Source organism: Melitaea cinxia, chromosome 15 (genome assembly GCF_905220565.1).
Source record: "Melitaea cinxia chromosome 15, ilMelCinx1.1, whole genome shotgun sequence".
In the NCBI taxonomy this organism is placed as follows: domain Eukaryota; kingdom Metazoa; phylum Arthropoda; class Insecta; order Lepidoptera; family Nymphalidae; genus Melitaea; species Melitaea cinxia.
In genome coordinates, this window is record NC_059408.1 from 5,696,924 (window position 1) to 5,724,570 (window position 27,647).

At 33.2% G+C, this 27,647-nt stretch overlaps 1 protein-coding gene across 1 annotated transcript in view; it reads left to right on the forward strand.

The window, feature by feature from the left end:
* Positions 1-1,357: 1,357 nt before the first annotated feature.
* The window catches only part of LOC123660635 (fatty acyl-CoA hydrolase precursor, medium chain-like), a 32,361-nt gene continuing 6,071 nt past the window's right edge, over positions 1,358-27,647 (forward strand). Inside the window, exons 1-3 of the mRNA XM_045595691.1 lie at positions 1,358-1,781; positions 24,714-24,820; positions 24,937-26,173. Of these exons, the coding sequence (XP_045451647.1) occupies positions 1,358-1,781; positions 24,714-24,820; positions 24,937-26,173 (1,768 nt within the window). The remainder of the gene's footprint in view (positions 1,782-24,713; positions 24,821-24,936; positions 26,174-27,647) is intronic.

Consider the following 27,647-nt stretch of genomic DNA (forward strand, 5'->3'; position numbering starts at 1 on the left):
TGTTTTAATAAGAAGTCCCAAAATTTCACAGCAACGGAATCCTGTCATTACCTTCGAGATGGTGGCAAGTTATCAAACAAAATGGTACACATATTTTATAATTATTATAAATAAATTTTGTAAAATCTTACCTTCAGTTTCTATATACGAAGCAACTTTTTCCCAGATTTAATATTTGCGTCAAATTTTTTGTACACGCTTCCAGTTTTCTATAGCGTAAAATATTTATAGCAATTGATAGCATATTAAGGTTCGTAAAAGTGTTTAGTTAGTTGTTTGAAATTGATTAAATATGAAAGAACTGAAAAACTTAATGTTACTCAAAGTTAAATATTTGTATGTTTTGATTAAATATTTTTGAAAATATCACACCATGAAATTGACTAAGCAATTATGAATTTAAGTCTCTGACCACTTAACGAAACATTAATTCTGTTTCAAAAAAAGTGAACGAGTTCGCCTTTGCAAAACTTTAACAATGTAGACTTAATAGTTTTATAAAAATTATATTTTAATTCCATTTTCTTAAAAGTTCTTTAAAATTTCAGATCTTTTACAGTTTGCCAAGAAAAACTTAATTTTTTGTTTTATATAAGTCGGAGTTACGCAGTTTTAATAACGGTAAGTTTATTTAGGCTAATTTTAAGTCAATAAAGTACTCGAATACTTTTAAATAAATATCCAAAGATCAATAATTCAGTCGCATTGACCCATATAGGGGAAGATGGAAAGTAACAAAAAGTCGGAGTCGGAATGCAATGACTCCAATGCTCAGTTTTCAGTCACGCGATCCATGCGCGTCGTAAGCTTACTGCCAACTTTTATGGAATAAGTATGAAACAGAAAGGGCAAATTTTTGTTTTTAGCATAAAACAAAACTACATTACAGTCCAAAGTTTATAACAAAAACTCTACATTTTTACTTAACGATAAGGAATTGATAGTTTAACGATTGAATTTCGTAACTAAAGGAACCCCTTACCATTGTAATCGAGATTGGATGATATGATATTAAGATTCTTTACCTCCATGATATAGTTTTAGAAACTGATACAAAGATAGGAAATATTTCAACGATATTTAAATAATTTCGCCACTTCTAATATTTCTTAAAACTAACAACCAATTCCCTGGTCGCTATAACGACGAACAGCCCTACTGTTTACGAGCCGAAGTCTGCACGAGAAACAGTAACGCACCACCTTCGAAAGTGAACTACCGCCTCGAAATATAGTGCTATTATTAAAACATTAGTTGGCGATATGAAGATGGTTTTAAATTAAATTATGAGAATAGAATAATAATATTAAAAATTTGATGGAACTTTTATTACAAATAATAATAACGTAGCAGAAAAATGGCAAAAATGGAAATAGTTTTAATACTGGTAATGTCGATATTATCGAATACAGTGCTAACGGCTCGGGAACCAAAACAAATTACATTGGCAAATCAAGGAACAATAGCGGGAGTGTACATAACGAGATTTAGAACAAATAGAATAGCAGCGTACCTTGGAATACCTTACGCTCAACCACCAATTGACGCCAGACGCTTTGCACCCCCTGAATATACAGATCTTCCTCGATGGGAGGGTGTGAGGAACGCTACAACTTACACACCCGATTGTATGCAAAGCGACCCGAAGAAGGAAGACGTTCAGCGCCCGCTGAATAAACACGACGACCTCTTTGCGAAATTACTGGAATCACAAATGGAGGAGCCGCGTAAGAAGGAATACTCCGAGGACTGTCTATACCTCAACGTTTACGTTCCAGATGGTACGTTATTTCAAAGTAATTCACTATTTGTGCCAAATATACACCTTTTTATAACAGCGTCCTGCTTAGTATAATATTTTGAAAATTTTCCAATAAAATTTAAGAAATCCCTTAATGAGTAGATACTTAAAAAAACACTAAACATAATTTTAGAATATAAGCAACAAGTTTATAATGATATGCAAATTAATTACAACAGTAAGTAAATAAAAGATTTTCTTATCTTTATTTTTTACCGCTCTGACGTAAAGCCACGAACTGAATTTGGGCGAACTTGCCTAGTTCAATGTTAGCCTACTTTTTAAAATACACGTTATTTTCCCTACATCAGATAAGAATATTTCTTTCCGTGTGGTGTTTCACGTATCTGGGGTGACCCTTCCTAATTAGTAAGTTATTGGTAGAACTATGATTCATTTTCAACATGAAACAATTCATAGAAGAATAGATTCTGATTTAAACATTTATAAAATAAAATATAAAATAACTTGATTAAGTCTCGTCTAAAAATAGAAAGTGTCTTGATTTTCGCCATACTTAAACAGATTCCTCTTGAGAAAAGAATATAATGATCTGTAATAATTAAATGGAACCTTTCAAATAGAATAACTGTTTATAGATTTCAATGTTTAGCGCCAGCCGAGCAATATTATTATTATAATAACGGGTCATCAGATATTATTTTAAATTTTTTAAAGAAACGCCAAGATAACTTTTTGTCTCGCTACAGACATATTTTTGATAAACAATACAGATATAAATAAATACAGATATTGAACCCAGGCTCGAGGTGGGAATCGAACCCACAATCCCCGGATTAAAAATCAGTGTCACAACTAACGACACCAATAGGCCAGTTAAGTTTGACTATGGTATAAATCAAGCCATCAAGTAACTTAGTGGGACATAGTCTAAACATTATATTCTTTTGGCGGTAACTTTTGTATGAGCATGGCCATACTTTACAAACTTTTCCTGTTTTATCTAAGAAGCCGATCGTACTTACACATAAAACCACTGTACTGGAAAGATATGAAAAGAATACATACTGTGTTACTCATTGGCTGATCTCAGTAGCATTATATCTTTTAATAGATTTTTGAAACATTTTATCATTGCAAACTGATAACTTTTATTTTAATATTTACTACGATTCTGTAAGTGTTATTTGTTCAGAAGATCACAGCGAAATAGCACTGTATCAAGTAGTGTTGTGTTTCTATGATAAGTAAGGTAAACGGTGCTAGTATAATGATGGGATAGGGTCGGTAACGCGCTGGCAATGTTCCTGGTGTTGCTGACGTCAATAGAATACGATATTCGCTTACCATCGGGAGAGCAATATGCTGCCACCTTCATGACAAAAAAAATCATGAAAACCATATTATTGTTGGGATATTTATTTGAACTCGATTAAAATCAATGAGGACAATTTCAAGTTAAGTACAAGTCTTATTAATATACTTAACTTGTTATTAAACTTTTAAATTCAATTTAGGAGAACATTACGGTAAAAAATCGTATATAAAAATAGCCACAACACTAAATTATAACTGCTTTTAATTATAATTCGAATGCCTTTCAAGGCAAGTTTTTTTTTAGATTTCATTTAACGATGTGATTCAGTCGTTTAAAGGTAGTTTGAACTTGAATTAGCCGTAGTTTTTAATGGGTCTTTGTATCGTTGAATTACATATAGATTACGATTCAGCCTATCGCAGTCCACTGCTGGACATAGACCTCCACAAGTTCGCGCCAAAAAGCCTTGAACCCATGTATGTTACCCATAGTCACCACGCTGGGCAGGCTAGAGCGCAGGGCTTGCTTTGTTGCACCGAAGACGCTGCTGCCCGTTTTCGGCCTGTGTATTCAAAGCGAGCAGTTGAATGTTTATCCCGCCATCGGTCGGTATTTTAAATTCCAATGTGGTAGTGGAACTGTGGTGTACCGTAGTCGCCTCTTACGACACCCACAGAAAGTAACCACACAGCACTACTATACACTACTAGATTACAGAAAAATTGTATTCAAATGTATGTCTTATTGCCTAGCAAATGTAAAAAGAAACTTGTATAACATAAATGAAATGGCTTCGACTTAAAATCGTAATTAAGTGTTTTTTGATCAATTAAATATTTTCAAATGAAAAATAGCATGTAAACGTAGCATAGTGTAACGTCACTTCTAATGTCACAAAACCATTTTTCATAAAAAAAACCCCAGTTTCACTCTTGTGCCTAAGAGTTATCGATTACTAACCATAAAACAGCATTAAATGTACCCGAAAAATCAATTCTATGATAACTTTATAATTATTTTTCTATTTAGCGGAAATTAAGTATAAATTAATAATTAGCAAAAAATGGAGAAGTAAAATTAATGGAACAGAGAACAGTCTGTGGTTATTTTTATAAAAAAAGGTTAATCGAGGCTTTCTTATCGCTGAAGTTGGAAATCTCAAGTCAATTAGTGTCGAACTAATGACCGACCCTATGGCGATATTGAATTTGATTCATTCAATTAATATTTCACGATTTTATTTTATTTGCTGAGGTAGGGCACAGCAGGAATTTCCTGCTCAAAATCTGGAGCAGCCCAACTGAGGTAGTAGTACCTCGACCTTACAGAAGATCACAGCTAAATAATACTGTTTTCAAGCAGTATTGTGTTCCTGTTGGTGAGTAGGGTGACCAGAGCTCCTGGGGGGGATTGGGGATTTGGTCGACAACGCGCTTGCGATGCTTCTGGTGTTGCAGGCGTCTATAAGTTACGGTAATCTCTTACCATCAGGTGAGCCGTACGCTTGTTTGCCGACCTAGTGATATAAAAAAAAAACAATGTTTTAGGTACAACAACCGCTCTGGTGTAGTGGTGCTAGTAGTCACATAAAACACCCACGGCTTGCGGGTCCGATTACCGCTTTGGATTGATATTTAATTTCTACGAATATTTCTTTCCGGTATGGATATCTGTCCTTGCAAGTCTCCCCACTGTGCCTCGGAGAGCACGTTAAACCGTCAGTCGAGGTTTTTATCAAAAATACCTGATATCGTTACTCATAGTAGCGAACATATCCGCCAATCCACAGTGGAGCAGCGTGGTGGATTAAACACCAATCCTTCTCTTGCATCTAAAAGGAGGCCCAGCGGAGGGGTGTAACAGGCTGAATGCGTAAATGCATTTTTTTTCTAAATATGTTTTTTATTATAAGTGACTTTTAAATTGAAGTTTGGAACACAGAAAAATAATATGAAACATTGTCCAACATTTCACGTATAATGTAATAATAAAACTCTAATCCTTTGTGTTATATTTAAATTACTGTATATAAGATGTAAAAATTTAAAAGCTATAAATGGAATTTTATAATAAAAGATTTTTACCCTAGAGACAAAGTATTGTGACCCAACGTTCAGTAAAAAAGTTTTTCGTAACTCCACCTGCGCATTCCTGTTTTCCTAGTACACGATCAAAAACAATATTAGAATTTTATCAATCAACCGGTTCCTTTCTTCTACTTTTATTTTCCTACAAACAACAGGGATGACATCAAACAAGTTGATTACAACCTTTTTGGTTTGTGCCTCTGAATAATAGTTTGACAATATTTCCTAACAATATTGTAGTAAAAATGTTTAATATATGTATATTTCTTTTTGATCATAGTAGTAGTAATCAGAGTCCGTTTGAAATGCTGTAAACATTCTAAATATAAAATAAACCGCAATGTTAAATTATCTTTTTTAACAATTTTAAGAAAAAATGTCATCCGCAATCTCAACCTTTTCTATGTTTAGATAAAAGTACATCTAAATAACTGTGACTAATTATAATAATTGATTAACTATAGTTATTCAACTTTTATTTAAAAGTAAACCACATCACTCACCGCTAAATACGGAAAACCATATAAGAAAAAAGTGTAGAGCATATTCTTATCACTTGATAATTCACTGACAAACTTCTATCATATAATATATTAAAAGCCATAAATATGAATCAAATATCATATTCATTTCGACACTCAAGCCACATGTCACCTGGAGAATCGAAAACAAGTCGAACAATACCGTTGTTATGCTGAGGTAGACATATACCCATATGCAGCAATTCTAAGCAAACAACTGGAAGAGGATTGCGTATAATTCATTTCCATTATGTTTCAATTGTGTAAAGCATGTGTTTACATTTGACAGAAGTTTTCTGGCAAGATTATTCTTTTTTAGTACTTTATAGCACGCATCAATAGTACATGAAATAGTAACAGAGTACAAAGCCGGTCTTATCGCTTCTATTGGAAACACTATTTTAATGATTAAAGGCGCCTGGTGCAAATAATTTTGAAATAAAAACTTATCTAATATATTAAAATATGAATGTAACATTTCTCACATGACGTGAATGTATTAGACTGGCCCAAAAAACGACTATTTTTTTAATGATACTGTGAAAATATCATTCATTATGATAAAAAAAAGATTATCGTAAGAGTGTGAGCCCTTAATGATAATGTTAAGGGATGTATCGTTACGACTATAGGTTTTTTAAAAGTTATAAACTCGTCAATTATATTATCAATCTGAAAAATTTGAACGAGGCGTATTCTTAAAGGAAATTAAATGTCCTAGAAAAAAGGTTTCCTAGTAAATTAATGTAAAACAAACCGTTTCCTTGTAAACGTGCCTTAAACATTAATTTATTTTTTTAATTTTGCATTCCGATTTTCGATTTTTGTAACTACCAGAATATTAATATTTTAATGGTTCAATATAATTATTTTCAAAGGAAATTTAATATTCTACAAAAAAAGTTTCTTAATATTTTTAATTACATTCACTCCTTTCATAATTATTCGACGTTGAAGTTATTCAAAAGTAATTTATTGTTTTTTTCGCGTTACACATGATTTGTTTATTAATGAAAAATAAGATACATATGCTAGAGTAAGTAAAGTAGATATACAAGAAATATGTTAAAGTAGAAAGAAAGCTCAAGGAACAGATAGAATCTCAAATAAGTAAGAGAAAAGAATCTTACCTTGGTTAAGAAACATCTGAAGTAGTTTGTAGTTAACGGATATATTACATACATATGTTAGTAATTCCAGCGTACATCTCTACGGATTGGTTTTTTAATGTAGATTATACTCTCGATGACACCCTCAACTTTGACACTTTTTATATTCGTTTAACTTTCTAATGATGACTTATGAGTTGTAATGTTCTTAGTCTAGAACTTTTCCAATAAGCTGACTAACTACGCGAAACTATTTCGCACATTCAACAAAACAATGAAACTCCTTAGTTTTAATACGTTGTATTCAAATGACTGTACTTGTAAATTAAACTGATGTGAATGCCACAAAAATAAAACTTTACTAAGTTTATAAGTAGCAGCGTCTTCGGTGCGACAAATCCAGCCCTGCGGTCACCAATTCGCCTGCCCAGCGTGGTGATATGGGCAACACACATGATTTCACACCATTTTTGGTGCGAACTTGTGGAGGCCTATATCCAGAAGTGGACTGCGATAGGCTGAAGTTTATGATTTGGGTTTATAATAAACTTTTTTTAAGAACGTACAAAAGACAGTAGTAGCGAAAGTTTGATTGTAAATTTTTTATTTTAATTTTTACTGGAAAACGATAGCGTCGATTTGATTTACTGTTATATTAAAGCGTTACCTAATATATAAGAGTAATAAAATGATGAATACATTCACCAGTTGGACCGAATTAGATTTGAATTATCTTCGACTGTCAGAAAATACATTTTTATTAAATCTACAAGCTTGGTTCGTTTCAGGTAAAATTTATTACGGCATTTTATCATCAGAGAAAATACGGGTTATATTTTTTGAAATACGTAAAAGATTTAGACGTATTTTTTAAAAACCCTATGTTCACAAATGACACTTTGATCTACAAAGAACACGACATTTGGATCTTGACCAAAATTCAACTGTGAAGTAAAATAAGAGAAATTATAAGCCATATGTATATTCGTCATTTCATCATCATCATCATCATCATCATTTCAGCCTATTGCAGTCCACTGCTGGGCATAGGCCTCAACAAGTTTGCGCCAAAAATGGCGTGAACTTATGTGTCTTGCCCATAATCACCACGCTGGGCAGGCGGGTTGGTGACCGCATGGCTGGCTTTGTCGCACCGAAGACGTTGCTGCCCGTCTTTGGCCTGTGTATTTCAAAGCCAGCAGTTGGATAGCTATCCCGCCGCCGGTCGGCTTCATAAGTTCCAAGGTGGTAGTGGATCACTTAGTCGCCTCTTACGACACCCACGGGAAGAGAGAGGGTGGCTAAATTCTTTAATGCCGCAGGAACATACCACAAATACAAATGTAATTAATAATTATTTGACCAAATTAGTTTCTTTTTTATATGATGATTTCAAGTCCCACATGATGGTAAGCGGTTTTCTTGGCCCATAGACGCCTCCAATACCAGAATCATCGCAGCACGTCGCCGACCATACCATATCACATATATAGTGTTAGAATATTATTTAGCTGTAATCTTCTATAATGTTTAATTTCTCCTTTAGATTGGCTGCTCCTTATTTTGTGCAGGATATATTCTACTGTCTCCTACCTCAATAAAAGTCCATTCAATATCCATTCAAGAAATACGTGGCAACACAGACACTGACGTACACTTACAAATATACATGTCCTATACATAACCTTCCTTTTGGACTTCAATACACATATAATATTCATTCATATAATTCTCCTTTTTGATTGTTATTTATTGCCGACAATACAGTGTTGTCGGGTGCAGAATAAAGTTAGTAAACCTTCATCAAAATAAATATACCTAGATCACGAAGTCTATTTTTTTAAATAATTTAACACATAAATATTAGATTCTGCAGTGAAACAAAATGCTTGCATAATAATGTTCATGTAACGTGACTTAGGACTAAGAACACGTGGTCTTATAATAAACAGTTTTAAAACACTTCAGTTCAAAAATAATAAATAAAATGTTGTGGTCCTTTCAATTAGTAATAATGTCGACGCTTATTCGAATACATGTACATATATAAAACGGATTGTAAACCTTTTTTTTTTCTTAAATTAAATTTAAAAAAATGTATATATTTATTTTACTGTTTTTACTTTTATGTTCGTTCAAATTTACTATTACGAGTATATACTACTATGGTACAGATTTAAAGTCAAGTGCACTTTCAAATATATAATTTCAGTTTTGCTGACTTTTTGTAATATTTATGAAATTCACTAAAAGTAGTAAATAACAGCTTAATAAGTAAGTATTATTTGTATTCAAAATAAAATTAAATATGAACACTGGTGTTCTGAAAATTAGCTAACTTTGTATTTGCCAATTATTCATTACTGAAAGGTCTAAAAGTTTCTGGTTTTTGGTAATTTACGGAACTATGTATTTTATTTATTCTTAGCGCGTTCAAAGATAAATTTGAATTCACGCTACTTTGACTCTTAGTCACGAGTGTCAAGTACTTTGATAGATTAATTCGATTTTCAATTCTCGTTGGGATGAATGTTAATGAGGTTTATGCTGAATATAATTTAAAAAATTAACATTTAGACAAACATTTATTTTCGTTTTTCATGTTCAATAAAGTGCCTGCAAAATGGAAGTGCTTCGTGATTAAATTTATGCTAAAATACATTTTTCCTTTTTGACTTTTACGCATTTCAAGATAACTTTTGTAAGTAAAAGATGCGATAAGACACAAAGCGACGCAAAGTGACATGGCTTAACACGTTAAATAATTTAGACAGCTTAAAAGTGATAATTTGGACACCTGGATATTACGGCAATTAAATTTTAGGTATTTTCTGTTTTTAAGGGAAAGTTACTTATAAAATGCCTACCACTTAGAGCTTATTAACCTATAAGTTTTTTTCTTAAATTACTTCAATAATGTAAGACTTGTCAATTTTTCTTTAGAAGCTCCTCTGGATATTTACGATAATCGACTGGTATTCTTAGGAAGTGTCAATTTATAAACATTGCATCTTTCAATTTGATATTATCACATCTATATGTAACCACATAATGCAAATTGTAGGCGTCTTATGTGTTAGACTTCTCCCACTTAACAGCCCCCACTTTTACTCCTGCGTCGAGGGTCGGCAAACATACACAATACACAAGCACAAACGCCCAAATGCCCAGTAATGTATGCCATGTGCCACAAGCCAGTGCTGTGACATCTGCGCTAACGCGTCAAACATCATTTTTTTTTTAAATTTCACTATCCTGAAATTTGTATATGTCAATTATTGCCTTCATATATGGTAACCGCTCAGCTAAAATTATTAGTGTGATATACAACTCCGTAAGTCAAAGAATTTATTTTAATGCCTTTAGGGAAATGAAAGAATGTCTTCCATACAAATGTACGTTACTATGCGCTGCTTATTCAAATTTCACGTGAAGTACGCCTCACCCATTTGCACCTAATTTCTTATGATAATCTAAGAATACAATGTAGATATTATTCTTATTACTAAGAATTTTATTTATTTTTCGTGAATTACATTTAATATCTCTAAAGTAATAAAATAGAACAATAATTAAAAAAAAATTAAAAAGGATATACAGAGGCTGTCTTATTAGTGGACTGGTAGAAGAGAAATCTCTTCCGCACAAGTCTTGGATACAGGATATGGTACAAGTTTTAGCCGTACTAGCCACCGACTTTAATTATATTTTCATATTTGTAGCTTATAAATCTTGTCGTAGGCTTATCGTAGTCATGCTACAAATGCTGTTATATTAATACTAAATTGAATATTAAAATCAATCCGAGTAAAAACTATACGACCAACTAACTATACTGAAATGTTTATAAAGAATGGGACTATACCTACACTTTTTTATACAATATATAATATAATTTAAATAATTCAATATTATGTATAGTTATTAACACCTATAATATTGCGCTTGAAAATAAGGTAAGAGGTTGTTAATAAGAGGATAGATATATAGGTAATGTTCCATATGAAATTCCACAAATTTTTATTTCGTTAGTTAACATTAAAATGTATAATTTTCAAAATTTCTGTAGAATTTTTTATCAATTCTTTTTCACGTCTGGGATTAATTGGTAAAATTTTAAGAAAGTAAGTTCTTAACCCGACACGAAATAAAATTGTACCCATATCAGTTTATTAGAGTAATGAATCGTATTAGACAAACAGACAGACTTCTAACTAATTTCAAGGTACGGTTTCAAATAGTTGATTAGATTATGTACTTGTTGACCACAAATTCCTTTAAGTTTATGCAGTAGTTTGTTTGTGAAATTCACGCCGATATTTTAATAAAATAAGTACTTTTAAGTCTTGCTCCGCTTTTAGACTATTTTTCATACTGAATTTCAACAAACCTTTCAGCGTATAATCTTTGAAAAACAACAAGAGAATGAGTGCTATCATAATTGCTTTGAAAATTCTACAAGTTACAAAATAATATTTTTGCTAGAGGATTTTGCAGTAGTACTAAAATTTATTTTTAGTTCTTTATTTTAAATGTAGATTTTTCCAGAATTATGACAATGCCCTTCCGATTTTATTATCAAACCATCATTCAGAAAGTATATCGACGGACCATTTTAAAGATTATATTATTTTACAATAAATAAGTGATACAAAAAAAATCTTTTAATTTTCCAATTTCCCTATTTTTTTTTAATTTTCCCTTACATGACAATACAATTATATAGCATACATACTTCTGCATTCGTTAGCCAATAAACATAAAAAGTTCCCGGCAATACGCACTTGTTAAATTTAAATCCATTAAAACGAGTCTACAAACATTTGTAGGAAAATATTGCAGCCACGGTTTTATTTTAATTTTGTTTTTTTTTTTTCGTAACATACAATAAGCTTATTGGCGTCATTCCAGTTTATATATACCTATAGTATTCAATTTTATTTACTAAAAGGGCCCTATGGGTTAGGTTTGGGTTAGGTTTGGGTTAGGTTTGGGTTAGGTTTGGGTTAGGTTTGGGTTAGGTTTTTTAAAAAAGGTTTTTTTTTTGTCCTACGCCTCCGATTTTTATTTTTCGGAGTCCTTTTTTACAGTGTTATTATATTATTTAAGCTAGTCCTCTTTGTCATACTTCTCGCTTTTATTCCACAGACAGTCTGCATACCAATTTCTTCTTTCATCCATCCACATTCATTCATTATGGGGTATTTCCCCTCAATACAAATAAGGCAAATCTTAATCTAAACTATTCGCACTGTGAGCAACACAACATGGGGGAGTGACATAGGGAGGGAGCATATATATATATATATATATTATTATTATTATTTTTTTCCCTACATTGCTACAATATTATATTTTTTACAATTGAACTTATACATACAGGCTTAACACTATGGAAACCGTTTATGTCTATTTACAGTATTTCAATTAGGCATCGATTTTAACAAATCAATTTTTTAATAAATACAAGGCTTACAACTATTCATTATATTACTTGTACTAACTATAACTATATGTTCATGTAAATATATGTACAATATTTAAAAAACATAATTTTTTAAGTCCTATTTCTATTATTTACAAGTACAGCAATTTCTTTGCAAAACTGCAGGAACAGTTTTCTGCTATTTTCTTTTTCTAATAGTTTTGGTAATATATTTTTGCTCAGTTTTATTCCCAACTGACACTCGACACGCAGTCTCTCGTAAGCCAAGGCTGGGCAGTCCAGGAGGACGTGGAGGACAGATTCCGAACACTCAGGGTCGCAGACGCACGACGGACTCTCCTTGCACTTGAAGCGGTACAAGTACTCGGAGAATCCGCCGTGCCCCGTCAACACCTGAGTGACAAACCTGTCCACCTTTATTTTACCTATGATCCTGTGTGCGGCCGTCGCGTCAGGGAAGAAGACCCTGGTGACGCCAGCCGTTTCGCCGGCCCGATACCGCTGGTTCCATTCATCAAGCGATTGCATGCGAGTGCTCCGCTTGATGAACGAAACCGGGCAGCTGTCCTAGTCAAACGCGCGTTTGGACTTCAGCGCAGCCTCCTTGGCCAGATGGTCGGCACGCTCGTTCCCCTCTAGCCCTGCGTGGGCTTTGATCTAGAACAATTCTATATGTTTGTCCCGGAGCAGAGCCCTTCGCAGGTGTTCCCTCGCCTCTACGGCCAGGGGATGGAGGGCTTTTGGATTCTTGAGTGTGAGCAGTGCCGACAGGGAGTCAGAGTAGTTAGGTTTGGGTTAGGTTTGGGTTAGGTTAAGGTTAGGTTTGGGTTAGGTTTGGGTTTGGTTAAGGTTAGGTTTGGGTTAGGTGTGGGTTAGATTCGTTTTATTTTTAATACCATTTTATTTCGTGTAACTTTTGATTGTAACTGCATAAATGAATAGTATAAGACTAAAGACTTTTAAAAGTTAATATACGAATTAATTTTACGACTATATAACTTGCAGGTGAAACTCAGCCATATGATGAAGTTGTCTATACGCTGTTATTAATTTGTTGGTTTCGAAGACTATATTGTAAAAAATTATTTATTGTAAAAAACGTTGACACTTATCCCGCTAATTTTATTCGTTTTATTTTTTTAATTTTTTTTTTATAACGGGCTTAAACATAATCACAGAAACTTGTTGTGCTTTTGTTGTGCTAGCGGTTACAGGTTCCATTACCAAAAACAAAAACAAAAAAAAAATTACAAGCTGTAGGTATTGTTGTTCATCGTGGTTTGAACGTGAAATTTAAATATAGCTTGTTTTGATTCTATAATTATCTTTCTACTGGCAGACGTTGAGGGCGTTTATTGTCATTATTGTTTTCATATTTATAGCCTAAAACGTTTTATTATATAGTTATTATATATTGTGTACACGAGTAGGCGGGAAACTAATCTCTTTAAACGGAGCTCTGGAGAATTATGATAAAACTTTACATGTAGGTGAGTTCGTTTAATTATAAACTACACACAGGTTTCGTATTCAGAATTAGTGCTATACCTTTTTGCTTTGACGCTTAGAACTTTAATTGTCTAATGTATTTTTCATGCTCATAATTTTGATGTTGCTTGATAAATCGTTTTATATTTTATAGAAATTATATTTTATACATATCCTTCTCCTACGTGGGGAAAGAGGCCTATGCCCAGTAGTGGGATATTACAGGCTGAAGCGTATATTTTATACAAGCTGTGTCCGCGACTTCGTCCACGTGCATTTAACAAAAAAGTTATTGTTTGGTCGCAGTATTTAAAAGTAAATAAATTTCTAAAATAAAAGTAGCTGAAGTTACTACTGACTACATCAGCTATCTGCCAGTGAAAGTCCCGTCAAAATTGGTCCAACCGTTTCAGAGATTTGCCGGAACAAACAGACAGACAGAGAGACAGCCAGACAAAAATTGTTAAAATTGTTCTTTTGGTATATGTACCGTGTATACATCCATATGCATTTAGTAAAAAGCGGTTATTTTGATATTACAAAAAGACACTCCAATTTTATTTACTTGTATAGACTAGCTGACACAATACTACGTACCGCATTTTTTCGGAAACGTATGACACTATTTTTTTATACATAATTATGATGATGTCCTGACAATAAATTAAGTCTTTATTGTCAGCATTTCACCAATGCTACGTAGAATGGAGAATATACGAAGACAATAGTTTCTTCTCTTTACTAATAGTTAAAAGCGTATGCAAATAGCCATATCTAGAACACGCTACATGAGTACGATATTACTATTGGCTACACTTAATTCGACCAGTGTAGTTTCTAACTCTCTTATACGTATAATAAAAAATAAATCGCTCAAATATGCATGTATTTCAAATATGCACGCAACTCCCGAACTACTGAATTTTTTTTGTGTTCGTTTTTATCAAGACAAAGATATTATTTAAAATAATTGTGTTTTCTCGCAAACGAAAAAAAACCGACTTCAATTACATCGACGAGTAGTACAACGTAGATCGACGAAAAAATAGTCAAGTAACTGCGCGTTATCAAAGATTACTCAAAAAGTAGTTATCAGATCTCAATAAAATTTATATGTGACTACATCACAAACATTAGCTTTCGATTAAATTAAAAGTTATTAAAATCGGTACACCCAGTAAAAAGTTATTGCGGATTTTCAAGAAGTTCCCTCGATTTCTCTGGGATCCCATCATTAGATCCTGGTTTCCTTATCATGGTATCAAATTAAGGATATCCCCTTTCCAACAAAAAAAGAATTATCAAAATCGGTACATCCAGTAGAAAGTTATGTGGTATAATACAACGTAGGTCGACGAAAAAAGCGTCAAGTAAAAACGCATTATTAGATATAGCTCAAAAAGTAGTTGTTAGATCTCAAATAAATTTAAATGGGACCTTTTGGCACACACCATCTTTCGTTTAAAAGAAAATTTGTCGAAATCGCTCCACCCAGTCAAAAGTTCTGATGTAACATACTTATAAAAAAAAAACAAAAAAAAAACAGTCAAATTGAGAACCTCCTCCTTTTTTGGAAGTCGGTTAAAAAATTAAAATAAAATCGATACGTTCACGTGTAAAGAGTGCTGTGTGGCTACGGCACTAAAGAATTTAGCCACCCCCTCTCTTCCCGTGGGTGTCGTAAGAGGCGACTAAGGGATAACAAGGTTCCACAACCATCTTGGAACTTAAGAAGCCGACCGATGGCGGGATAACCATCCAACTGCTGGCTTTGAAATACACAGGCCGAAGACGGGCAGCAGCGTCTTCGGTGCGACAAAGCCGGTTCTGCGGTCACCAACCCGCCTGCCCAGCGTGGTGACTATGGGCAAAACACATGAGTTCACGTTATTTTTGGCGTAAACTTGTGGAGGCCTATGTCCAGCAGTGGACTGTATATAATGATCGATACGTTCACGAAAATAAATATGGCGGCACGTAGTAGGTTTGCCGGTAGGCTTTTTTTACAATTTTTGATAAATAAGTTAAAATCATAGTACCCTAATACAAAGGTCAGAAGGCAATTAAGTAATCTATCGTTAAATCATAATTACGTAATCCGTTGTTTTATAATATATTAGTCTAACTTTTTTATATAATTAGCGTTGTTCGTGTTTCTTTATATAGTTTTAATTACAATTTTTTATTCAGCATCTACTGATTATTAGAGATAAGGAAAGGCATTACTTATTTAACACCGCTTTTTATATATATAACTAGATCGGCGTACAAGGATACGGATCACCTGATGATAAGTGATTACCGTAGCTTATAGACATCTGCAACACCAAAAGCATCGCAAGCGCTTTGCCGACCCCATCCCCAATTCCCCCCAGGAGCTGTCACCTTACTCACCAGCTTGAAAACAAAATTATTTAGCTGTGATCTTCTGTAGGTAAGGGCTGATCCATATTTTAAGCAGGAAATTTACTGCTGTGCCCCACCTCAATTAACTAAAAATGCTTATTAAATAGCCATTTAATACAGTAATTGAGTTTTAGTTTTCTAAGTGCTTTGAATCAAATTAAATAATATAAAAGACGACATAATTGGGGTAAGGGATTTTTATAACTCAACCTTTCAAAACTTTGTCAATCACCGAACAATTTCATTCAATCAAATGTACTAAACAAAGTAAATGAAGAATTTAATACATAATCCCGTACCGTTTGACCGTATCTTCAAAGGAATATATTAATATGATCTTCGATTTTTCAGTGAGTGAGGCAATGAAATATTCTTTGACATTTTGACCTTATGAGATGAATATGCCTTTAATAAATTTAATATAAATGTCGTAACGCTGTATGGGAAAAAGTGTTCATACTTTTATATTGAACTGGCTGACCCGGCAAACGTTTTGTCATATACATTATTTCTACGGAATTTTTAGTGTATAAAAAAAATAACTAACTTATTGTAAGTATGTAATAATGTGGTATATGAGTGAAAAAGGCATGGAACGCTGTTGACGATGAGGGAATATAAAAATAACAAAATACCAAACATTTTTTTTTAAATTTATTCCTTAAAGTTATTACGCTTCAGCCTGCAATATCCCACTACTGGGTATAGGCCTCTTTCCCCATATAGGAGAAGGATCAGAGCTTAATCCACCACGCTACTCCACTGCGGGTTGGCGGATATATTCCCTACTATGAGTGAGGATCGCTATCAAGTGTACATGATAACAACCGGGACCGACGGCTTAACGTGCTCTCCGAGGCACGGTAGGGAGACCCACAAGGACTGCACAAACACCCAGAATACGGCAAACACCTGTATGGGCAATACAAATGTTTGTCATGTGCGGGGATCGAACCTGCAACTGTCAGCGCAACAGGTACAATCCATGGCTGTGACCGTTGCGCCAACGCGGCGTCCCTTAAAGTTATATATATATATATATATATATATATATATATATATATATATATATATATATATATATATATATATATATATATATATAATTAATTACAACAGTAACACTAACAATGTATTTATATTTGTATCTTCAGATTTAAATCGTCAACTTCCACATTTTTAACCGACTTCCTGGTTCTAGAGGTTCTCAATTCGACTGTATTTTTATTATTTTTTTGATGTATGACACTTCAGAACTTTTGACTGGGTGGACCGATTTCGACAAAAAAATTTTTAACCGAAAGAAAGAAGAACCAAATAACACATACCACGTGTGTTATTTGGTCCCATTTCAATTTATTTGAGATCTAACAACCACTTTTCGAGTTATATCTAATAATGCGTTTTTACTTGACTATTTTTTCGTTGACCTACGTTGTATTATACCGCATAATTTTTTACACAGCTAGTTTAATATACAGGGTTACAGGAAAAGTCGACCTAGATCCGTTAAGGGCGTGTAGTACACACCATTTCTGAATGATTTCACTATGGAACCCCCCATCCTAAACTTAACCGTTTTCGAGATATTCGAGTTTTAATTTTTTTTATGAAAATGCCCAATTTTTCGGCTATTGAATTGAATATTTTGAATTTTTTTGACTCTTATGATTATTTTTTTGGTTTTTTACATGAAGAATGATAAAATCATGAGAATCGGTCAAGCCGTTTCGGAGGAGTTTAAGTACAAACACCAGAACACGAGAATTTTATATATTAGATAGATAAGATAACCTTCAAAAGAGTTAATTGCTTATTACCATATTATTTTAACTAACAACTTTATATTATTTTATTACTTCATCAAGCAACACCAACAAGCCATAGAATGACAAATATAATATTAATAATTGTGTTTGCAGGCAAACGAAGAAAAACCGACTTCAATTATATCAACAAGTAATACAACGTAGGTAGACGGAAAAATAGTCAAGTAAATACGTATTATCAAAGATTACTCCAAAAGTTGTAGATCTCGATAAAACTACATGATAAATATTGGCTTTCGATTAAATTAAAAATCATCAAAATCGGTACACCCAGTAAAAAGTTATGTGGATTTTTGAGAGTTTTCCTCGATTTCTCTGAGATCTTATCATCAGATCCTGGTTTCCTTATCATGGTACCAAACTAGGGATATCTCCTTTCCAACAAAAAAGAATTATCAATATATACGGTCGAATTGGGTAAGCTCCTCCTTTTTTTGAAGTCGGTTAAAAAGTGGACATCGGTATTTTGACATATGCCTACTTTTTATAGGAATTCATATACCTTCTTTCTAAATGTCTTAAAGTATGTTCTACAAAAATGTTTTGAAAGTAAATTTTACTTATTTTTTTTTTATTTCCGCATAAAGTTGTTAATTCTTTGTACTAATTTAATAAAAAAGACAACATTGTCGTTTTCAGTATTTCATTTTGTATTTTAAATAAAGCAAGTTACTAAATTTTCGCTTCATAGCGACCATTTATCACCAGGCCTTATTTTGCTATAACTTCAAATCCCCTATCGCGCTTCAAAATAAATATTTTATAGCGCTATCAAAATGGTTATCTTGTAATTGCTTGCCGTATCTTTTCTTGTATCGTTCCTTTCTTATATCGTACAATTTATAGCTTTATATTATATTGTTCAGAGTATTTAATCCAGGAAGGGATTCAAAAACAAAATAGTACGAGTAGCTGAGACTTACGCATCCTATTACGTATTTATTAAGGCATCGATTTTTAAAATAATTTCAAAGGAAAATACCAACTTAAATATACTAATAGTATTTATGCTATTTTTAAAGTTACAATAGTAAACGTAAAAAGGTTACATTATAATATATTCGTTATTTCGAGCCTCGTTAAACACGTGACCTAATAAAGTTTGCCACGATTGTCAACCGAGCAAAACTTAACAAACAACAATGTACGACTAAGCTTCACGACTCTGTATAAATTCCTAACATTAATGCAGGAATTCCGTGCCAATACTCTTGTTAAACTACTTCGACTTGACCGCTCTACCTTAATCTACATTCGTGACCTAAATTACAGCACCATGAAAGATATGCACACCTTTACTAAGATATTTGCCTTACCAAACTTCAACTACAGTTTTATATATTGACAATAAATTTTTCTGAATACATAAATAACTGTAACTGTCTATTAAACGTAACTAAAGCCACTAAACGCGAAATTTTACAATGTAAAAGATATTTCTAACAAAGTATAGATCCCAAGGGTACGAGGGCGAAAATCAATCTCCTTAAAGACGCAATTGATCGGTAGTTCCTAGGCATGGAATCTTAGAATTGTTTGAGATAATATAGAGAGGTGAATGAATAAGCGTGGAATTAATAGTTGAATCTCTTAAATCCGATTATGCGATTATATAGTATTAGTATTATTATTATTTAGTAAAATATTAAGTAGATTATGTACTTAGCAGTTAGTATGGGTAATCTAGTGAAGTAATCTTCGAATTGACATTCTCATGTCAGACAGTTTCGTGTCTTCATCAAGTAACTTACCAAGCTCATTCGTAGCTTTACAATGCAAATACACCTAATTTCTCACTATAGATAACTTATCCCTGTAATTATCATAGGATAGTAAGGTAAATAGTCAATAGCGAGTCATAAAGTTTTCAAAATCATCGATTTTCAAAATAAAACACGAAATAGTATTAAAATATGTTGAAGTCTAATAATTTTTACTTAATAAGAGGCAATAAGTAAGAGGATTTTATGTTTCTATTCAGTTTTTCCGCTTATAAATTAGAGATATCAAGCTTATCTTTTAATTGCTTTGTTAGCTTCTGTAGTTACTGTTAAAAACACGTTACACGTTGTGAGTTATTTAGGATATAGAAACATTTATATCATCTAATTGTTATGTAAAATTACTTCAAAAGTAATCTTTACACCATGAAAAATTGTACATTTTTAGAGAAATTTCAAGACTAGAAGAATTGTAGTTATTTCAAATATAGAAATCTTTATTCCTATAAAATAATAAAAATTGCATTTTGTCGAATATTATATGAAAAGTAGGGTAGCCTTTTGCCCGTCACTAGAACAAATATTTCCCGATTCAGTATTACAGGCAGGCATATTTTCATATTATTCAAATTATATGTGTTTTAGGAACATAGTAAATCATACTAAACAATAATGATGTTTTAAATCAATACTAATACTGTATCACTGTTACATATCTTGTTATATTGAAAGAAAAGAAAATGCACAGATATTAGAAAAAAAAAAAACAGTAATGGCCGATTGGTCATTACCTTTTTGTCTAATCTCGTCCGTCCTAATTAGGACTGTGCCTTAGCATTGACGTAGCAGTAAACATTTGCTGTAAATGCGTTGTTTTTTGGCAGAGTGCGAATAAAGTTTAGGCAACTAAGATAAAGTTTTATAGAAAATACTAATCCATGGTTTTATTTTTCTTTAATTTAAATGTAATTTAATAATAACAAATAACTTTTGTAAATGTGTTTGTTTTGATAGAAATTGTATTCAGTTATATTTGCAACGGCGCAATAAAATTGTGTAGTACACGTGATGAACATTTCGAAAGACGAATTTTTGCTCAGAGTTGACGAATTGATATTAATTTGTTATCTATTCTATTTTTTATGTCCTGTGCAAATAATTGACCCTCTTATAAAAGACTAACAATATTAACAAAGGCTCTAATTTGTATAAATTTTCCTTATATTATTCGAAAATCACGAACTTTGAAGTAGTTTAACGCCATTGCCTTTTAAATTAAATTTTTAATCAAATTTATATAGTGTACTACGTGACCTAGTGCCCAATAAAGACCATAGACAAGCTTTTAAAAAACTTTTTTTGGCAATAATTTCCATATTTTCTAATATTAATTGAAATCATATTCTAATAGAAATAGTTTCTTTGATGTTGATGTCTTATAAATAATAATCACACTTTCCAAAATTAATTTATAAGGATTTCCAAAAAAATGCGATCCTTATTAGGCGCAATGATATAATATAATGATAAAAATATTATAGATAAATATAATAAAAATAGGGATTTTATATTGTCGCGTATATTTTAAAATGTGTTTACTTAATATATTTTTTTTTTCACATAAGATCGTATTCACTAAGTATAGAAAACTTTATACTAAAAATGTTAGTAGTAAATCATAAGATAACTTCGTCGTTTATGAACCGATTTTGATAATTATTTTTTTGTTGGAAAGGAGATATTCTAAGTGTCGTACCGTGATAAGGAAACCAGGATCTAATGATGGGATCCCAAAAAATCGAGGGAAACCCTTGAAAATCCGCATAATTTTGTACTCGGTGTACCGATTTTAATGGTTTTTAATATAATCGAAACCCGATATTTGTCATGTAATCACATTTAAATTTCATCTGATTACAACTATTAGAGTAATCTTTGATAATGCGTATTTACTTGACTATTTTTTCGTCTACCTACGTTGTATTACTTGTCGATGTAGTCGAATCGAAGTCGGTTTTTTTTTCGTTTGCCAGCAAACACAATTATTTTATAAACCTTCCAAATTCTTAAAAATCACTTAACATTATTAGATGGATAAAACTGTCTGAAACTTTTAAATCTTCAGGTTTTGTCCTTGTTGTAACATGACATACCGAATAATGTCTTTTTTATGATAAAATAATCATAAAAATTTATTTTGCGTTTTAATATGGCTGATACTGTACGTTAATTAATAAATTATGATGATATTGTACGTTACAATATCATCGCAAGTTATAAGTATTTAAAAATTCTCAATTATTTTCATTGCCATTTTATTTGAAAGTTCATCTATATATAATAATATATATAAACGCGAAAGGTCATTCATCACGAAATCTCCGAAACTATAACACCTACAAACTTGAAATTTGGCAAGTAGGCTCCTTATAGGACGTAGACATCCGCTAAGAACGGATTTTACGAAACTCAACCCCTAAGGGGGTAAAATGGGGGTTGGAAGTTTGTATGAGAGTCCCATGTTTTTGACGTAAGAGACTTGAAATTTAAAATGTAAGCTCTATAGATAGATGGTGAAAAGGTGTCCAAATAATGTATCTTTAGAAATCAACCCCTTTCTGGGTTAAAACGGGGGATAGTAGGTCGGCTCATTGATCACGAAATCTCCGAAACTATAACAGTTACAAACTTGAAATTTGGCAAAAAGGCTCCTTATAGGGCGTAGACATCCGCTAAGAACGAATTTTACAAAATTCGACCCTTAAGGGGGTAAAAAGGGGATTGGAAGTTTGTATGAAAGTCCCATGTTTTTGAAGTAAGAGACTTGAAATTAAAAATGTATACCTTATAGATGATGAGAAGGTGTTCAAATAATGAATCTTTAGAAATCAATTCCCTTTTGGGGTTAAAACGGGGGATGGTAGGTTTACTCACTCATCACGAAATCTCCGAAACTATAGCACCTACAAACTTGAAATTTGGCAGATAGGCTTCTTATAGGGCGTAGACATTCGCTAAGAACGGGTTTTATAAAACTCGACCTCTAAGGGGGTAAAACGGGGTTTGGAAGTTTGTATGAAAGTCCTATGTTTTTGAATTAAGAGACTTGAAATTTAAAATGTATGCTCTATAGATGGTGAGAAGGTGTCCAAATAATGTATAATTAGAAATCAACTCCCTTTTGGGGTTAAAACGGGGGATGGTAGGTTGATTCACTCATCACGAAATCTCCGAAACTATAATACCTACAAACTTGAAATTTGGCAGGTACGTTTCTTATAGGGCGTATACATTTGCTAAGAACGAATTTTATGAAACTCTACCCCTAAGGGGATAAAAAGGGGGTTGGAAGTTTGTATGAAAGTCCTATGTTTTTGGAGGAAGAGACTTGAAATTTAAAATGTATATATATGTATGCTCTATAGATAGTGAGAAAGTGTCCAAATAATGTATCTTTAGAAATCAACTCCCTTTTGGGGTTAAAACGGGGGATGGTAGGTTGACTTACTCATCACGAAATCTCCGAAACTATAACAGCTACAAATTTGAAAATTGGCAAGTAGGTTTCTTATAAAGCGTAGACGTTTGCTAAGAACGGAGTTTACAAAATTCGAACCCTAAGGGGGTAAAACGGGGGTTGGAAGTTTGTATGAAAGTACTATGTTTTTGAAGTAAGAGACTTGAAATTTAAAATGTATGCTCTATAGATGGTGAGAAGGTATCCAAATACTGTATCTTTAGAAATAAACTCCCTTTTGGAGTTAAAACGGGGGGAAGGGAAGTTAACTCACTTATCACGAAATCTCCGAAACTATAACAGCTATAAACTTGAAATTTGGCAGGTAGGTTTTGTATACAGTGTAGACATTCGCTAAGAACGGATGTTACGAAACTCGACCATTAAAGGCGTAAAACGGGGGTTGGAAGTTTGTATAAATGTCCTATGTTTTTGAAGTAAGAGACTTGAATATTAAAATATATGCTCTATAGATGACGAAAAGGTGTCCAAATAATGTATCTTTTAAAATAAACTCACCTTTGGAGTTAAAATGGGGGGATGGTAGGTTGACTCACTCACCGCGAAATCTCCGAAACTATAAAGGCTATAAACTTAAAATTTGGCAGGTAGGTTTCTTATAGGGTGTAGACATCCACTAAGAACGAATTTTACGATACTCAATCCCTAAGGGGATAAAACGGGGGTTGGTAGTTTGTATGAAAGTCCTATGTTTTTGAAGAGAGAAAAGAGAAAGGTCACTGACTCACTCTTCTCAAGAACTCAAAAACCGCTGGATGGTCCATCCATCCGGGATAGACAAAGATGAAATTTGGCAGGGAGGTAGATTATAGTTAGCAGACATCCGCTAAGAACGGATTTCACGATATTCCACCGCTAAGGGGGTTTTATTGGGGTTGATTGATAGTTTGTATAAAACATATACAGCAGCTATAAGTTCGCCCGATAGGTTATTTATACTGCAGCCTGAAAAAATAACTAATGTGGTGTATAGAGAGGTTTTATAAAAATAATTATTAAATTATACTAAATTGTGCATTTGAAAAAGTTACTCAGAGTGATAAGCATTTCAAGTGACTGAAATAAAAAAATAATTTGGGTTAAGCATCTTAATAGTAATGCATATCTTCATAACCACGCGGACGTAGTCGCGGGCAACAGTTAGTGTATTATAAAACAAAGTCCCCAAAAGCGTATGTGATCGATTCCCTCAAAATGTACTGAACGGATTTTCATGCGGTTTCACCAATGGAGACAGGGCTTCAAGAGGGAGGTTTACGGAACGACTAAGCCGATTTTGATGAGAGTTTCACTGGAAGTTTGCCGGAAAAACTTTGTGACACACTAATTTAGACGCGGGCGAAGCCGCGGGCACAGCTAGTAATTATATATCTAAAAATATGTCACGCGTTTTTCTTTAAAGAGAAATATAATTGTATTCGTATCTTTATCTGATATTCGATTTAGTTATAAATTTCTATTACAAATAATTATTTTCTTTCTTTCTAGATCTCATGATTGAAGGCTACCCAACAATGGTTTGGATTCACGGTGGAGATTTCGTTGGAGGTAGCCCAAATAGTGTTAATCCATTCCAACTTGTTCTAAAACAAAAGGTAATATGAAGTACTTTGACAATTTTATGTTTTAAAATTTAAAATCTAAATGAACAGTTATGATCATTTTATTTTTCCTTCGTTGAACTAATATTATCAAAACTTACATATTTCAGGTAATATTTGTGTCCGTGGCGTACCGTCTAAATATATTCGGCTTTTTTTCGACATTGGACAACGAAGCTCCTGGAAACTTTGGCTTGTTAGATCAAGTCGCAGCGTTGTCCTGGGTAAAAAATAACATACAAAGTTTCGGGGGAGATCCGGAAAACGTTTGTTTATTTGGACACGACGCTGGTGCTGTGAGCATCGGGCTTCATTTAATATCAACTTCGTCTTCCGGATTATTTCAAAAGGCTATTGCCATGAGCGGTAATGTTTTGTCGCCGGAAACAGTTAATATTGCGAGAAATCAAATGATTACTGTCGATAAAGTAGCCTCAGCGTTCAGTTGTTTTCGAAAGCCAACTTTTCAATTGCTAGACTGTCTTCGACGGGTTAACTACCAAGCATTACTGGATATCGGCGAACCTTTATCTTCATGGAAACCTATCGTAGACAACGGCTTCAGCAATATATCACAACCATTTCTAACAGACCTGCCAAGTAGATTGTTTCAAAATGAAATATTTAGTCCTGTACCGATTTTGACTGGTTACACTAACATGGAAGATGCTCTTCTATTGGACAAAGAGGGAAAAGAAGATGCTGGTATAAGTCAAAGAGAATTCGATGTGATGCGTGAAGAAGTTATTCTTTCAGACATAACAGTGGACAACAGTTCCTGTTTTACAAACCAGCATCATATACAAGATGCTGTAGCATTTTTCTACAAACCTATACCGCCGACAACCAATGAGACTATACTGAGGAAACAATTTTTAGACTTTTATACTGACAAGGTTTATGGGGCCACTACTTATCAATTAGCTAGATATTTGAGTAAACTCGCTCCCGTCTATCTTTATCGATTCGATTTAAAACCATTTTCTGACGTAGCCAACGAAAATATACCAGATTGGATTGCAGTACCTCACAATTTTGATTTGATTTTTACCTTTGGGATGCCCCATTTGGCGCTGCCTGAAGATTTAACAAAATGGGATTACAGAGATAAGAGCATATCGGATATCATTATGAAAATGTGGACGAATTTCGCTTGGTATTCAAATCCGACAAATTCGGGTGTAATTATTCAGTGGGATACATTTGAAATCGAGAGACCTGGTTTTTTCATCATCGATCGTCAAAACTTTACAATGAGTACGCCACAGACAGTCAATTACAAGGCATTCGAATTTTGGACGGATTTCTACCCAAAAGTGGTAGCAATAGGTACAAAATGCTGTAAAGATGAACTAGATGATTCTGGTTCTGATTCATTCTTAACGAAAAGAATAATTTTAAATCTAGTAATTCTTAACTTAATTTGTATTATTTTGTCGTAAACTTTTCCAAAATAAAAAATAAAAACGATTGCCTAAATTTTTAACATTATTTTTGTATAGTCTATTCATAGAGTTGCAATTATTTATGAAAAGTTATTCTTAAATCTATTATTATAAATGATCAATATTTATTTATGAAAACCATTATAATAAATCAAGTAAAATTGCATTAGTTTTTTTTTCATTTAATCTGTAATTAAAAGCACTAAAATCGTAAAGCACCACAAAACTAGACATAGACTAAACAGCAAAAATAAAAGGTTTAATAAGGCCAGTTTTGGTATTTTATCATTCATCATGACTTCGATGTCATTCAATTTTGACCAACTGACTTGAATTCATAAACTTTGTTTCGAATATTCACGAAAATAATGAAGTGCCTAAAATAGTTGGGAGCGCAATATCCCATTAGTCTATGTTATGGTAATATAACCTATTTACTGTATTATTCCTCCCTTTTTTCTTCTTAATGTGAATTTTATTAATACTAAATTTTGCTCACCTACAAAAGTCCGTTCTTGTACGTCCTAAGGTTAGCTGGTAGAGAATGCTTTTAGCATTAATCCCGCCTTTTGTAGTTCTTTAATGTATTGTGCAATAAAGTATTAATAAATAAATAAATAAATAAACCTCCATATTTCTCAAATGACGCCGCGTTGGCGCAGCAGTTACAGCCATGGATTGTACCTGTTGCGCTGGCGGTTGTGGGTTCGATCCCCGCACATGACAAACATTTGTATTGGCCATACAGGTGTTTGCCGTGGTCTGGGTGTTTGTGCAGTCCTTGTGGGTCTCCCCACCATGCCTCGGAGAGCACGTTAAGCCGTCGGTCCCGGTTGTTGTCATATACACCTGATAGCGATCGTTACTCATAGTAGGGAATATATCCGCCAACCCGCATTGGAGCAGCGTGGTGGATTAAGCTCTGATCCTTCTCCTACAAGGGGAAAGAGGCCTATGCCCAGTAGTGGGATATTACAGGCTGAAGCGTTGTTTCTCAAATGTACGAGACAGTTCTTACAACTTCACCTGTTTTCTGTGTAGCTCCTAAACCGTAATGTTGTGTGGTAGTAAATATTGGCTGACACAGCTGTAGTTTTAATTATACAGTTTTTTTTTTTTTTTGAAGTAGGAATTCGTTGGGGTTTTTTTACCGTAGTCTTGTAGTTAATAGTTCTAGCAGCTTTTACAGTATCTCCGGTGGGGGAGCGAAGTAAAACCTAATCTTGAAAATTAGGAGCACTCAGTAAAGACCAGAATGGACGTTTATTCTAACAGTGTCTCCAAGTAAGATCGCATCTTGATTTAAAAGGTTGTCGGAGCTATGTGGTAATTGTTAGTATTTTTAATATGATTACAATTACAGAATTAGCAAGTTG